General features: G+C 33.1%; 1 protein-coding gene across 1 annotated transcript in view; it reads left to right on the top strand.

Moving 5' to 3' along the window:
- Positions 1-15,863, top strand: part of LOC111505179 (uncharacterized) — a 52,897-nt gene that overhangs the window by 15,939 nt on the left and 21,095 nt on the right. Inside the window, 7 exon segments of the mRNA XM_074180030.1 lie at positions 2,063-2,234; positions 4,308-4,567; positions 8,126-8,354; positions 12,000-12,142; positions 12,913-13,097; positions 13,424-13,521; positions 13,574-13,794. Coding sequence (XP_074036131.1) covers positions 2,063-2,234; positions 4,308-4,567; positions 8,126-8,354; positions 12,000-12,142; positions 12,913-13,097; positions 13,424-13,521; positions 13,574-13,794 — 1,308 coding nt within the window.

Genomic DNA, 15,863 nt, shown 5'->3' with positions numbered 1-15,863 from the left:
CCAAACTGCGCCTGACAACTTCAAAAATGAATTCTTTGAACTTAAATCTATATAATAAAATTTCGTCAAACTTGAGAAGTCCTCATTTTATTCACTTCAAAATCAAAATGAAACAGTATTTCAAATCTAGATGTTTTTACAGTGTAGAAGAATATTATATAATAATGCTACGTTTTCCCCCATGGGTTCACCTATAATTGACTACACTGAATAATTAAATGAAGAAAAGAGAAATAAAACTTTCTATGTTTTTTACCACTTTTATTTGTAACTGACGTTACTGCACTTTCGTCGTATACGGACATTTCCAAACTTATATGATAAATTATTGTATAAGTTTATTCTCATATAAGTATATCGCCTTACTAGATCATTTCGCGTACCGCACTGTAACGTCCAGTTGACTGTCTCGATACGCTCGCCGCCAGCGCTTAAATATCGTAATCGAACATCGTATATTTTCGCCGAAGTTCCATCGACATCGGTAGCATGACTCGCGCTGCTTCTCGAGCGGCAGGGAACAACAACTAATAACATTTAAGAAGGGACTGTTAGTTGTTAATCTTGCTTTTGAAGTTGTTGTAGATTTACGATATCATTAGCCTTTTGTGAAATGGTTTATTTGTGCTATATTGGTTTACATTTTGTTTTCAATATCTAAGTGTTTATTTACTCATGACTATGTGTAGATGTTCACAACCTAGTGTTAGAATCAGACTGTTATTTATATGACCTGCTAGAAAAATTATGTAACGTAGTTGAATAAATATATCTATCTATCTATCTATAACATATTTCAAATAAGGTTTCTTCTAATTTCCATAGAAAATGTTCTATCGAATGATGAATTTAGCAAATTATCGATTCTACGATTTTTTTTGTATTATCAAGTATATTCTTCATCTATTCTGTTAATTTGATGTCTTCTATAAAAAAAATTGCAGAAAACACCTTATATTCAGTTGTTTCCGAGAAGTATGAAAACACGTATGATAACACCTACGAATAGTTATTCTTAATTGACTACAAAAAATATAAGAGAAAGAAGGGCAATATATGAAACCATTTGAAAATATGAGGTTTTTGAAGTAAAACTTTTTATGACTGTAAAGTAGGACGGGTAAGTGTAGGCCCAAAGCACTTGGGCCACATGTGACCCATTGTACATCCTTCCGAGGAGTTGTCCTCCTAGGTCATCGTTCATCCTGTCCTTTCCAGGAAGGTTGACAGGTCACTAGGAGACATCTCCTTTATATCGGCAGATGTAGGCTAAGACTCGCCGAACACACACTCCCTTATTGACGTTAACTCCGGACATTCGCACAGGACATGCCTGACAGTTTCATCTTCCTGTTCACACATCCTGCATAGAGGTGTGTCCACTAGCTCCATATTATGGAGGTGTTTCCTTAGTTGACAGTGGCCAGTCAGACATCCTACTGTTAAGCGTAGATTTTTTCTGGTCATTGCCAGATATTTCTTCGGCGCCAGCTTCCCAGTGTCGCCAAGAGTGATCCTGGCAAGATTGCATCCTTTTATTTCATCTCATCTCTTCAGGGATTGAGCATGGGTGTAACGTTTGGCTAGTTCCCCAATTGTCGAAGTCATCAGGCCGTAGGTGCCACTGGGTCCTAAAATTCTTAGTCCAGTTGCTTCCTTGGCTAAAGAGTCATCAATGCGATTACCTTTACTCCTGTCGTGTCCTTTAATCCAGGATAATGTTATTATCTACCGAGGCTTTGGCTAAATCTTGTTGGCACTCTAGTACTAGCCCTGAGGTAACACGTTGTCTGTTCAAGGCTAATAGGTCTTGTCTGCTATGAGTGCATATGCTATGTTTTTGTATAATTCATAAAATAATTTTTTTAATTTTCTTTTTTCTATCAAATTTGTGGCTTTTATTGATAATAATGTATGGAGATTTTGTGTTGTATCCATTGATAATAATTAAAGTTGAAGAAGTTCTCAGTCATCAACGTTTTGTAACCCATTTGTGATGCTCTCATACGTAGTTTGATATCAAGGGGCTGATCTCTGAATTTTTATCTATTATAATTTTTAGATATTCTGTAGTACCAGAAAGAGTGTGGAAATGACTGCTAAATATTTGATTCAATCACTTAATATATCTCTCAACCCGGCTCAGTTACAGAGATTATGTGATATTGCCAATATGATCAGTGACGTAAAAGTGAGGGAGACTGTCAAACATGGGATTGGATATCATCATGCGGGTATGTATTTTGTACTTATTTATAAAAGTTATAATTGAAAAGGTTTCATGCCTGACATTTCGTCTGTCTGCAGCTGCGATAGACATCGAGAACGATGAGGTAATGAACACGAAGCTTTAGTTGTTCTCACAATGTTCGGGGTTCATGTCTATGTGGGCGTACCTTGAATAATATTGGTTGGATTGATTGACCTGGTTCGTATGTTGTTGAGGGTGGGTAGTCATTATTTATGTCAATTTCCACTTCCTTTCATTTGAAAGTGTTTCTGTGTTTTTGAAACCCTGTCACCACCTCATATAATATTGAATAGCAGTCGAACACTTCCATTTGTTCAAATGAGTCCAGCTTTTCAACAAAGCCAATAAGGTTATTTGTTGAATCCTCTTACAGGACAGATGACTAGAGTGAAACTCTGAAAACTGATTCAGTTTGCGGTGAAGCAGACACAAAGTATGTGCTGTTTCTTCATTTTCCAAACAGAGAAGGCAGACATTGTCTTCCAACAGTCTAAGTATCTGCTTATGACGGTTCAAACGACTGTGATCTGTAAGTTGACCTGTTAGACGAAGTTATTTCTGCTGTATTGCAACAATTGTTTGGTATCATACTTGAAAGGATGTATTAATGGTTTGATGAAACTGCTTGCAGCACCCTTTTTGCAAGGGACTCGACAGCGTCGTTATCTTCCAGAGGCAGTTGTGGCCAGGAATTCAGACCAAATACAGTTTGTTGAGTGTTCCTATTGAGGAGAGTGTGTTTGAGAGTTCTTTACCAACTTATATGTTCCTCTGTGAGAGTCAAGAGCTTCCAAGGCCGCTTGGTTGTCCGAGAATATTTTCATTGATTTATGTGTCAAGTAGGTGAATATTTAAACGAAAACACTAATCATCTGCTAAGACAAATGTCAGTGGTAATCAACAAAATCCCGGTTGATGTTCTTAAATGAAAAGTTTTGATATCAAAATTCACTTACATGGTTAACGGAACAACAGATTTAACTTACATGAAACACTATCATCCTCGATGACGGACATAGAAGTTTTGGAATGAGACACTTGTTTTATCACCTCATGACCGTTTTGGATAATATTACAAGACGAGGCACTTATTTCATTCATAACCATTAAGAAATCATGTCACTTACATGGAAAACTATCATCTTCTATGGTAGACTTCGAAGATATATCAGCACCGTTCTGGATAATATTACAAGATAAAGCACTCATTTTAATTTCGACTTCATGTCGCGGATGAGACAAATTTACTTATGTGTGGAAGCTATTTTCTGGGATTTTGGGCGTGCTGTGCATGTTTTTATGCCTGACGTTTCGTCTACTACTGCGGTACACGTCGATGTGGAAATGGTTGCAGTGCCTGAGTTGGTGCTCGAGTTGTTGTTTCTGATACTCATGAGGCAATAAGACAAATGTCTCATTCCGAAACTTCAAAGACTGCCATTGAGTATGACAGTGTTCCATATGAATGAAATACTTTTTTTTTCTTGGGTGTCATCGGAATCGACTGCATTGGTCATTAGCCTCGTGTCCTGGGTAGGCAGTGTTGATAACTCCCCGAACCACTTAGGGAGCATCATGGCTATTCGCAGTCCGTCAGCCATGCAAAGTTGCAGAATCATCCCAGCTTCAACAAGATACAATCTCTCGAGAAAAATATCTGTTGCGTTCCTATGAGTGTTATCTGATTTGTTTGTATTCCAAACGAATGTTTGGAGTACAAACAAAGATCAGATCAGAGTGATTTTTGTTGTTTCGAAAGTTGGCGTTGTGGGGACAACTAGAGCACTGCTTCTGTTCCCTCGCAGCCATTGATAATTTCTACTACCGTAATTGTAGACGAAACTTTGAAATAAAAAACTTGCAAACACGGCCAATAAACCCGGAAATTAGTTCAGTTATCACCGACCATTTACGTTCACATTCTTCGCAAAGGTTGTGTTCCTAAGATATATTTTCCATTGCAATGGTATTGACAAAAAACCACACTTTATAATGTATTTCATTAGTGATATGAACGAATAAATCAAGATTGTTAATCTTTATATTTTGCTATCAGGTTTGATTCCCGAAACGAGACATGCTATAGAAGAAGCTTTTCGTAGAGGAGAGTTGCCAGTTTTAGTGACAACCAGTACCTTGGCAATGGGTGTCAATCTACCTGCTCATTTAGTTATCATAAAATCAACAAAGTGCTATGATAATTGTGGTTTTCGGGACTATACAGAAGTTGCAATTCAACAAATGATTGGTAGAGCAGGTCGGCCGCAATTTGATACCAGCGCTACCGTTTTGATTTTAACTACCAATGAGGACAAAGTAAGTAGAAGTTTCACACAATTTTTGATTTATTGATATAAACTAATGCATATTGGTTTATCTTGTTCAAATTGTTAATCAGATATTTCATTTCTTTTTTCGTTTGATAAATAAGAACACTGTAAAACTGCAAAGAAAAAGAAAAAAATGAAGTGATCTAATAGTTATTATTATTATACTTCATTTCCACATAGACAATACAAATTGCATGAAAGAAAAACGATAGATGAAGACAGGTAAAACAATACTTACGATTAAAAATTGCACAGTCTATCTTAATATCTGGAAATTCTTTAAATGAATAGATACATTATTCAAATACAAAACTTTCAAAATTTCTCTCGAATATGAGTAAATTATGTTTTTGCCTCAAATGATCAAGAAGAGTATTGAACAATTTTATTCCAATCTATTAGGGTGCACATGACGTCACTCTCAGTCTTGAATTTGGCAAATGAAATTCTATTTATTGTTCTAGTGTCATGGTGATTGTTTAATTTTCTATAATATAGTGGACTGTCAATTGGTGCTGGTAACAGTCGTACCTGCGCGATAATTAAAAATTATACAGGATGGGAAGAAAAGTTTAGGAAAAAAATTGAGTTGCCTATAATCAGACAACCATACTCAACTAATTACAGTTTATTATTTATATGCGAAATACAAAAAGATATACAGGCGAAATATAAACCGCCCAACTAGAATACTAACGTATTTTATTTGAGTGTGGGCATTGGGCATGTATAAATTTGATGTTCAGAATTACGAATGGAGCATAAAGTAGGTTTCACTCAAGCATAAAAAGATCTGTTGAGCGACACTAGACTTCTCTGGTCTATGAAAACAAATATGTGAGACATGTTCCTTGAAGCGCTTATTACAGATCGCTTAGTTTGACCAACAAACTTTTTATCGCAATCCTCGCAGCTCATTTCATAAATTGTAGAAGTTTTTTTTTCGTCACCTTATCTTTCAGGTCGGAGTGTACGAGCAGTTTCAAAAGCCACTTTAATATTTAATTTTTCGAAAATTCGGACCAATTTATTCCAATCGTCTACCACATTACATAATTTCACTTAATATTTTCAGGGTTTCTATTGAGTGTAGTCCATTGCTTTACAAAAATCAAATAATGATAATTTCGAATCTAGAATTGATATCTGAATCAAACTGTCTCAGAAGCATGTTGGAAAAACGAAAACACCACTGGTCAGTGGACTGTAAATGGTTGCTGGTAATGTGAAATACCTATTTTAATTGTTTTGTCATGAATTTCAGTGGATTTCGAAGAGAGGGATTAACGGTATTGTGATTTTTTACCGTGATACTGAGTCGGGATACATGTATTCGCGCGTTAATTAAAATTGTACGGTATATGGAGAAAATATTGTCAGAATGGTATTCGGTGAGGTACAACAGGCATTCTTATCATTTATGGATTTTCACTCCCGTAAAATAAAAAAAATTAAATCAAATGTGGCAAATTTTTACATTTAAACAGAAATATCACTGTGTTTGAATAAAACTCAAATTTTATACAATTGTCAATAACACTTCTTGTAATTAGGTTTGCCTGTATACTTGAAAAAATATCTTTGGATGACTTTTTAGGAACTTTCTGGGTTCTTGTTCTTGATTTCAATAGAAAAGAATACTTCTTTTCACTTTTTACTACCTCATTTCACTATCCCTTTCAAGAAACATTATCTTGAAACGAGGGAATAGAAAGGAAATCAAATGAAACTGTAGCTAAACTTCGATATAACTTTTTAACTTATTCTTGGTGAAGGAGGTCTCTATTAATATTTATTTGGAATGAGTAAAAATCATACCATACTGGAGTAAAAAACAAACTGAAAGTTCTGTAAACTATAACCAAGGTTATAAACTACGAAATTCACGTCAAGTTATACTCGTTATGCAAAAGCTTTGTGGAGTGAACTAACAAAGAAACTGATCATTATTAGGTGTGTATCTCATAGAGTTCATAAAGATCTCACAGTTCCATAAAAAACCATTTTCAATTAGTGAAGCCCATCTCAACAAAAAAACAATAACTTTTCATAATTCTCACAAATGATATACCGAACCCAACCAAATACATATAGAAAATGTTATTTCAAACGATTATAACTCATTCTGTGATATAGTGGAAATTTATTGGTCAATAATGTTCTTTATAAATACATTGTCTATTTTATTTTATTTCAATTCAGTTTCTATATTTGTATGTTCATTTGAAATACAAAAATTTCATTGATATTTCAATCTATCTGAATAATTAAAAAAAGGAAGATAGGGCAATGAAAGTTGATAGAATTAGAAATATTTTGATAGTTTGAATGAAATGTCTTTGAAAAGAAAGAATTTATAGACTACCAATTTATTTTTCTGACTAGTTTAATAAGTGAACAATTTTGTATGAAAGAAGACAACATTCACAAAATGTTTCGATACTGTCATTTCTTGAGTGCTTTCCTTTGCATAAAATCTTAAAGCAGCTAAAATGAAACTATGACAATATGCAGATACAAATAACATAACATTAGATGCTATTCCTCTATATTAATAGCCTCTTCTATATCTCTATTAATTAGCTCAGTCCAATAAATTAGCAAGGCTGAAAGTAGGCATATCCCAAATAAATTCATCCGCAATCTACTAGGAGCAGTATATTATATAAATCAATAAATTCATTTATTATTATTATTATTTTATCCATGGTTTGCCTTAGTCAGGCCCTATCCCCTAAAGCCCTGATACATTCGGGAGGGCGCGCCAGCATTATCAACCAATGACCACTCCCCACACCGTGGGGTAAGTGATTATTGGGTCCGAGAATCATGTGCCCTGAGCAAGCGCAGTGAGCCAAGAATGACAGCCTTCTTATTATTATTATTAATATTATTATTATATATTTACAAAACCAACAACATTCTTCTGAAATATTATGATATAAACCCATAGCAAACTAGATTTAAGTAAACTATCTTGATCTGGTATCAAAGGGCCGGATTTTCATAGGTAAAAACCCTGCCAAAATACATATGAAATGAGATTACACTGTCCAGATTACAAAGCGGCATAAAACAATTCTTGCAAATGAATTTTTTCATGATCTAAATGACTTTTTTAATAGAAAACTAAAAAATTACTTGTATGTTTTTATACTTTCATAAATTGTGTTTGAACAGTCTAATTGTGAATATTTTGTTTGATTGTTACTTAGTTTTTTTGTTATGGAACTATTTTTTTGTGAATATGCTCCACATCCAACAGGGCCTTTGGAAGAAATTAATGATTCTGATTCAACTTATTTCTAGTTTTTTTAAATTTCTTTATGGGCTGTCTCAATTGCTGAACATTTTTTTTAAATATTCTACCAATCAGAATCACAATTACAATCAGACCAATTTAAAAGTAGTTCAATATTATTTTTGAATTGAATAATTCACAGAAAAATGGTACCCAATATTTTATTTTGTCAAAATTTGATTCATTTGTGAAAATCTGTTTTTAAACACTATTTCACTATTGAATATTCAAAATAAATTTCAGGAAAAATTTGAGAAAATGGTAGGGTGCAAGCTCCCCATAGAATCAAATCTCCATCGACATCTGACTGAACACTTGAATGCCGAAGTGGTACTGAGGACTATTACAGATCTAGATGTTGCTATGCAGTGGTTAGCTTCTACATTCCTTTATGTTAGAGCTAGAAAAAATCCTCACCATTATGGATTACCAATCACTCTCACGAAACATCAAAATGATAAGAAACTGTTAGGTACATTTTTACAGTTACTTCATTTATTAGTTTTAATATAATTATTTAGTTTGAAAACAGTTCCAACTAATATAAGTTCTATAGCGCTTCCTGGCTGAAATTTGAAATGTGCTCCAAAATATCAATTTCAATTCTTATGTCCATAAATTATGTCATACGGATTTCTGAGTTTCTGGACCCACCTGCATTGTGATACCATTGATTTTATATCCCATAACTTTAGATGGTTCATCGAACCAGAACCTGTCATTGGCATGGCTTTACGCTTTGCCAAAAAACACTCGACACCTAGATTGCAAAAAAAGTTTATAGCAACATCTATCAATATTGGTCCATTCCAAGACATACATCCTTCAAAATATATTACCATATAATTGTTACACTACAGCAGAGATAAAGTATGTTGCCTAATAGGCCTACTTACTGTCACTGAATCATTATATGCAGAGACTTGGACTGTGGAACAGTGAATTTTGCCTCATTTTGGAAAATGATTAAACAGCAGAGCACATACTTTGCACCTGCCCCGCTGCGGACTGAATCATGTTTTCAGAATTTGGTAGTGTTTCACTGGGGCAATCTGAACTGAAAGATCACTCACCATATAAGTTATTGGACCTATTTGGTTGCGTTTGAATAGGTGTAACCCACAATAAACCATTACGGGTTACAGTAGAGGGTCGAATAGACCCACTCACTTTGGACCTAACCTAACTCGACCTTATATCCTAATGATCGAGGAATTATTTAAATAAATGGACTTTACTGAATTTGAAGTGCAACTCGTGTCTATCCTTCTGAATTTTTATCAGTGTTATAAAAAAAGTGAAAGGATTTCTATTGATGCCACACTATTTTTGAATCAATAAAATTAATTTGTCTCATTTTACTTTACTCAACAAACTTGTAATATACCCCATTATACAGGACTATTCAAATTCGTTTCTGTACATGGGGATCTCGTAAACAATAAGAGATAGAGTGTCGGTTAAATTGTGGCAAAGTTGTGTATTTTAGAGACCTGTTCAATGATGTAAAGAAATCGAATATAGCTCTTTTGGTTCTGGAGATATACAGGAAAAACAAAAAAAAACCTAAATTATTTTTTGCCTATATCTTCTTTATTCGCAGACATATTGAAAATCTGTCCACAATTTGCTATTGACACTTGATGTGGGCTCTCAGAATATATACATGAATCTTTTACACAGGATGTCATCTGACTTGGGTCACCCCCATCTTTGAATTTTTAAATACGGACCTATATTTTTTGTTATAGTTTTTGAATCATAGATGTTCACTTCATACTGGGAAATTTTTATATTTCGGGATTTTTCGGTAATATTCGATTATAATTGTGTGAATAATTCCCTTTTAAATTACGGCCCTGGAAATTGGTTGACTGAGTTGAATAAAAACACAATAGCAACTTTCACGTCTCCCTATGTACCGTAGAGTTTTTTTTTTCATTTTTAGGTACCTATTCATATTTTTTCCATTGCTCTAAGCGTTTTCTACAATGAACTTCGAATAAGAAAACCTTTTGTGATTATTTGAAACATATCTACATCAAAAATATATTATATGTGTTTTAATAAGCAGAAAAAGAAATGATAGCAATAATAACATCCGAAACGAACACTATAATCGTAATGAAAATTGAAATGAAGTAATTTATATAGGTACCCAAAAAAAATTATTGGCGCAATAAATGTTTGAATTGGAGTCCTACCATTTCGACACGTTTTCAAACTCTGTTTTTCATATTACTTATTGCCCTCAATACACTTATTTGCTGCATTGTTGCGAAATCATTCAAAATCATCAATCTCGAGTCTTCCACATTTTCTATCTCTCTGCCAGCGTAAATCCTATTTTTCAATGTCCCCCATAGAAAATAGTCCAAAATAGTAAGATCTGGTGATCTTGCAGACCATCTTTTTGTCCCATTATTTGTCTCGAAATGGAAGTACTCCAATTGGAACATTTATTGCACAATTATTTTGTGTATATAAATTACTTACTTAATTTCAATTTTCATTATAATTATAGTGTTCGTTTCGGATGTTATTATTGCTACCATTTTTTTTTCTGCTCATCAAAACACATATAATATATTTTTGTTGTAGATATGTTTCAGATAATCATAAAAAGTTTTCTTATTCGAAGTTCATTGTAGAAAACGCTCAGAGCAATGGAAAAAATATGAATAGGTACCTAAAAATGAAAAAAAAAACTCTTGAAAAACTCTACGATACATAGGGAGACGTGAAAGTTGCTATTATGTTTTTATTCAACTCAGTCAACCAATTTCCAGGGCCGTAATTTAAAAGAGAATAATTCACACAATTATAATGGAATATTACCGAAACACCCCGAAATATAAAATTTAATTTAATTTCTCAGTATGAAGTGAACGTCCACGATCCAAAAACTACAACAAAAAATACAGGTCCGTATTTAAAAATTCAAAGATGGGGGTGGCCCAAGTCAGATGACACCCTATATAAAAGATTTATGGATATATTCTGAGAGCCCACATCAAGTGTCAATAGCAAAATGTGGACAGATTTTCAATATGTCTGCGAATAAAGAAGATTTAGGCAAAACAATAATTTGTGATTTTTTGGTTTTTTCTGTATATCTCCAGAACCAAAAGATTCATTGAATAGGTGTCTAAAATACACAACTTTGCCACTATTTAACCGACACTCTATATCTTATCGTTTACGAGATCCCCATGTACAGAAACGAATTTAAATAGCCCTGTATAACTCCATAATTCATATTAGTTTCACTGTTTTAGGACTGTTGGATTTTCTAGTTTTTCTATTCGTAGATAGTTTCAACAGATCAAATGTCAGAGATGAATGTTTATATCTCTTAGTAACATAATGGACCGATATACATATTTTTAAATTCTAGAGAGAGGAGATATTGACAGTTCATTCGTTAGATATAAATTTGAAATGAGATACTGGAACGGTGATTTGAATTAGGATCTCAGCCAGAAACTATTGCGAATGCATTTTCACAAGACCTTGTAAATGTAGATCTTCAAATCATATAAATTTTTTAGGGTATATAGGTTCCGCCCGATGATGTAGTGATGAATTTCTTTTTAACATTGTTTCTGAGAATTAGAGATAATTGGAAGAATACTATTTCTTGGAACCAAATCTAGTTTCATCATCATACTACTGGGTAAACAATTTTTGAAATATTTTTCACCACTGTGATTTCTCCTATTCCATCCTATTTCATCGTATTCCATTCAAATCCTGAAATGTATTTACTCAATAGTGTCCTTATACTGACCTATAAAGTCGTACAGTTCCTTGCAAAATCGTGCTTAATTCAACTCCAATTTCTACCGATAATGTGTCATTCTTCTACCTAGTACCATTGTTCTATATCATAAAAACTTCATTTATTGAATATAATTGTGATAGTGATTCGCAAGCAAATTTCCCTTTAAAATTATCTCGTTTGATTATCTCTATATGAATTAAGTCTATTATGCTTTTTCCCATGCTATTCATACCAAACCACTATCCTTCCTAAAAGTTGGCATGAAACTAATTTGGTCTTTTATTATACTTCAGTTAAGATAATAATATATACTGCTTTTTTGATTGATTGTAGAAATGTGCCAGATTGATTTGAACAAACTGATAAGTGCTGGAATGGTTATTATGAATCAGAATATAATATTAACTCCCACAAAGACTGGAGAGCTTATGGCTAAATATTATGTTGCTTTTGAAACCATGAAACTATTTACACAGGTAAGAATTTATGATTCTCAGGTTTTAGGTTTATTAATTTCAATTGCTTCCAAGTGATTCTGTTTCAAACCTTTATTTTATATGTGTAAAATTTCGAACTCTTTGTTGAAGATATGATTTTCTTCTAAATGATTATTTGAATATGTTGAACTTGTTTCCTTATTTACATAGCTCATATGACGTTCCTGGATTCGATTCCTAAATGTTCTGCCAGTTTGACCAATATAGACCTTAGGACACGTTCCACACTTTAATTTATATACTCCTGGATGTTTTATCTTCATTATTTTTAACTAACTTTACCAACGTATTACTTGTTCTATATGCAATTTTAATCTCGTTTCCTCAAAAATTCAAACATTCTAATGAATGATTTGAATAGATCACCATTATTGAACTTGTTTTCTAAGAAAAACCGAGAAAGAATTATTATTGATGAAGAAGATAATATGCTTCACAGATCATAATTGAAGAGGTACTTCAGGTAGAGGTTGAGGTTATTTTTTTGAGGTAGTCTCAATTATGGTTATCTATAGTATATAAATGTTGGTGTAAAAAGCAACTTGTAATATTCAAATCACTGTTGATAAAGCTAAATAAAGTGTGTGAAGATCAAATCGTGCGATGTAGTTTATGAAATTTATACATAATTTGTGATTATTTGAATCCCTTTTCATTTTTTTCAACTAGAATTGTGAATGATTTTGATAATGGTACTACCGTCTTACACTTATGAATACATTTTTGAAAGTCATAATTTATTTTTTCAGCTCAGCGGAAGTGAAATTTTAATTCAAATATTAGCGCTCATATCAAAATGTCATGAATTTTCTGATTTGTGCCTCAGAGTAAATGATAAAAAGACACTGAACTTACTGAATAAAAACTCTTCCAAAGACACTATACGATTTCCACTGAATGGAAGAATAAAATCGAGTGATATGAAAGTTAACTGGTGTGTATATTTATATTCTATTTTTCGTAACTCATTTTTCTCTCAGATAATCATGAACATTCGTAATGAAATCATGTTTACCATGTTTAACTTTACTATTAAGATAGTTATATACAAGTAGTTATATACAATCTAGGAATGAGTTGCACCAGCCTCACTTGTGTAAAATAATTAGATAAATTTCAGTAGCACATTAAGTCTGTTAAAAAGATATTTCACATAATTGAATTTGAATTAAGTGTAAAACACAAAAGTGAACTAGAGAAGTAATACAATTACTCATTATATTCAGTTATAGTCACTAATACAATTATTTTTTTTTCCAGCATAATTCAAGCAGTCCTTGGTAATTTAGATATTTCAGATCACTCAATTATAAGTGACTCTTTTACGATTATGAGAAGTGGAAGTCGAATAGTTAAATGTAGGTAATATTATGTGCGCTTGATATAAAATACAGAAAATATTTCTTGTAGGTTTGATTGAGTATTTGGCAACCAAAGGAAAATATTTCTATAGTGCTCTATTAAACTCAATCATTCTAGGAAAATGTTTTCAGGCTAAACTTTGGGAAAATTCTCTGTTTGTATCCAAACAATTGAGTGGTATTGGTAGTGTTTCATCTACACAACTAGCTAATTCAGGAAAAACGACTTTTGACAAAATTTTGGAGTCAAATCCTCGGGATATTGAATTGGTGAGTTGAAAGAAATTAAATTATTCAAGTGCATTTTTATTATTTGAACATAAGTGGGGAATGGGAAAAAATACCAGCGTGGTTCAAACATCTCAATCGCCACAAAAGAAATAACCAAGAAAGGAATTTCTGGCAAAACATAACAAATCTGCACTGATAGCAGACAAGCCCTATTAGCCTTGAACGGACAATGTGTTACCTCAGGGCTAGTACTAGAGTGCCACCAAGATTTAACCAAATCCTTGGTAGATAATAACATTATCCTGAGGTGGATTAAAGGGCACGACAGGAGTAAAGGTAATCGCATTGACGACTCTTTAGCCAAAGAAGCTGCTGACTAAGAATTTTAGGACCCAGTGGCACCTACGGCCTGATGACTTCAACAATTGCGGAACTAGCCAGGATGTGTGAACAGGAAGGTGAAACTGTCAGGCGTGTCCTATGCGAATGTCCGGAGTTATCGTCAATAAGAGAGTTTGTCTTCGGCCAGTCTTGGCCTACACCTGCCGATATAAAGGAGATGTCTCCCGGAGACCTGTCAACCTTTCTGGAAAGGACAGGAAGGACGATGACCTAAGAGGACAACTTCTTGGGAGGATGTACAATGGGTCACAGATATTATTTGAACAAATGAAATGAAAAGAACTGCCAAAACTATTATTTAAAATACCTATCAATAAAAGTTGATAAACCAGCCCGCAAGGAAATTGTACTATTCGAGAATAAGGTACTTTATTCTTGAGAAAATTTTGATCCTCATTGTGTGCCGTTTGACTTGAAGCCATAATAAGGGATTAACTATTGGTGGTATTTATATTCCCAGGGAATAACTGAAATTAATGAAATCTACCTTTTCAAACTTCTTGTATCACATTCAGTTAGATATACAAATATATTTCATGTTCACAGTACCGAACGTCTAATGATTCTAAAAAAAAAATGACATGACTTTTAATCTGATTTTAAAAAATTTACCCCAACTTTGGAATTTTAAATGCAACGCCTTTTGGGATTAGGCACTTCATTACATACAGCCATTCTATTCATTTAATTTGATTTGTGATCCTTGATAAACATTTGATTTGATTTCATGATCTACGTGGAAGTCAAATCATTGACCACATTTTCACAATCATATAACATCTGTTGTAACAACCGGGGTTCTAACGGTTTTGGCTTTCTACTTTTCCATTTTCATAAAAAAGAAAATGATCTAAATCCGACAAGCCACTTCCGATCCATTTAAAAAAATCAAGTAAACTGGAAAAATTTATATTTTAGACTATGAAATAATTCTTAAAACGACTGTGAAGTCATAACCGTCAAAGTGGTAGTTTTCCCATGTTACTTGATCAAGAATGAAGCGATTTACACGATCCATGGCATTTTAGATCAAAAAATTAAAATTGGAATAAAAATGATTTTTTTTTGTCAAATATTGACAAGTGAAGTATTGTTGGATTCAGAATGTCATTCTCGATGGAAATAAGAAAAAAATATATAGGATGTCCCATTTAAAAATCGAAAGTTGGGGTCATTTCCAGAAGTACAGCAAAGCAAGTAAATATGTCAAAGAATGTAAATGGAACTGTAATACACAACCCTCAAATTTTGTTTTTCTATCTCCAATAATAAAAAAGTTATAGGGGTGAGCCACCTTAGACAATCACCCGGTATAAGAAATGATGGTATTACTATTTGTGGATAATACTACCATAACAGTTTTCAGTTATATGTTAGAGGAGTTAGAAGACGATATTATTTTGGTCATGGATGACATGACAACTCAAACTGAATATATGGTCAGAAATTGTCACCTAAGATTATATGTAAACGTGATCAGAATTTCTTCTGACATCATTTGAACCACCAATATTATTTTTGATCCCAGAATAAACAAAAAAGTTATAGGGGCAAGCCTGAATCTGTTTACAGATGCATACAACATTTTTGTAGCAAACATTACACTCAGTTCTGAAGCTTTTTCAATGTTGTTTCTGATATTTTTTTATATTAGTTTCTCATATTTTGTTTTGTAGAGATTTTAAAATGTTAAGTAGATAATAATA

Source organism: Leptinotarsa decemlineata, unplaced genomic scaffold (assembly GCF_025532065.1).
Source record: "Leptinotarsa decemlineata unplaced genomic scaffold, Ldec_3_MD MMD2_tig00026282_RagTag_RagTag, whole genome shotgun sequence".
In the NCBI taxonomy this organism is placed as follows: domain Eukaryota; kingdom Metazoa; phylum Arthropoda; class Insecta; order Coleoptera; family Chrysomelidae; genus Leptinotarsa; species Leptinotarsa decemlineata.
This window is presented reverse-complemented; position numbering and strand designations above follow the sequence as displayed.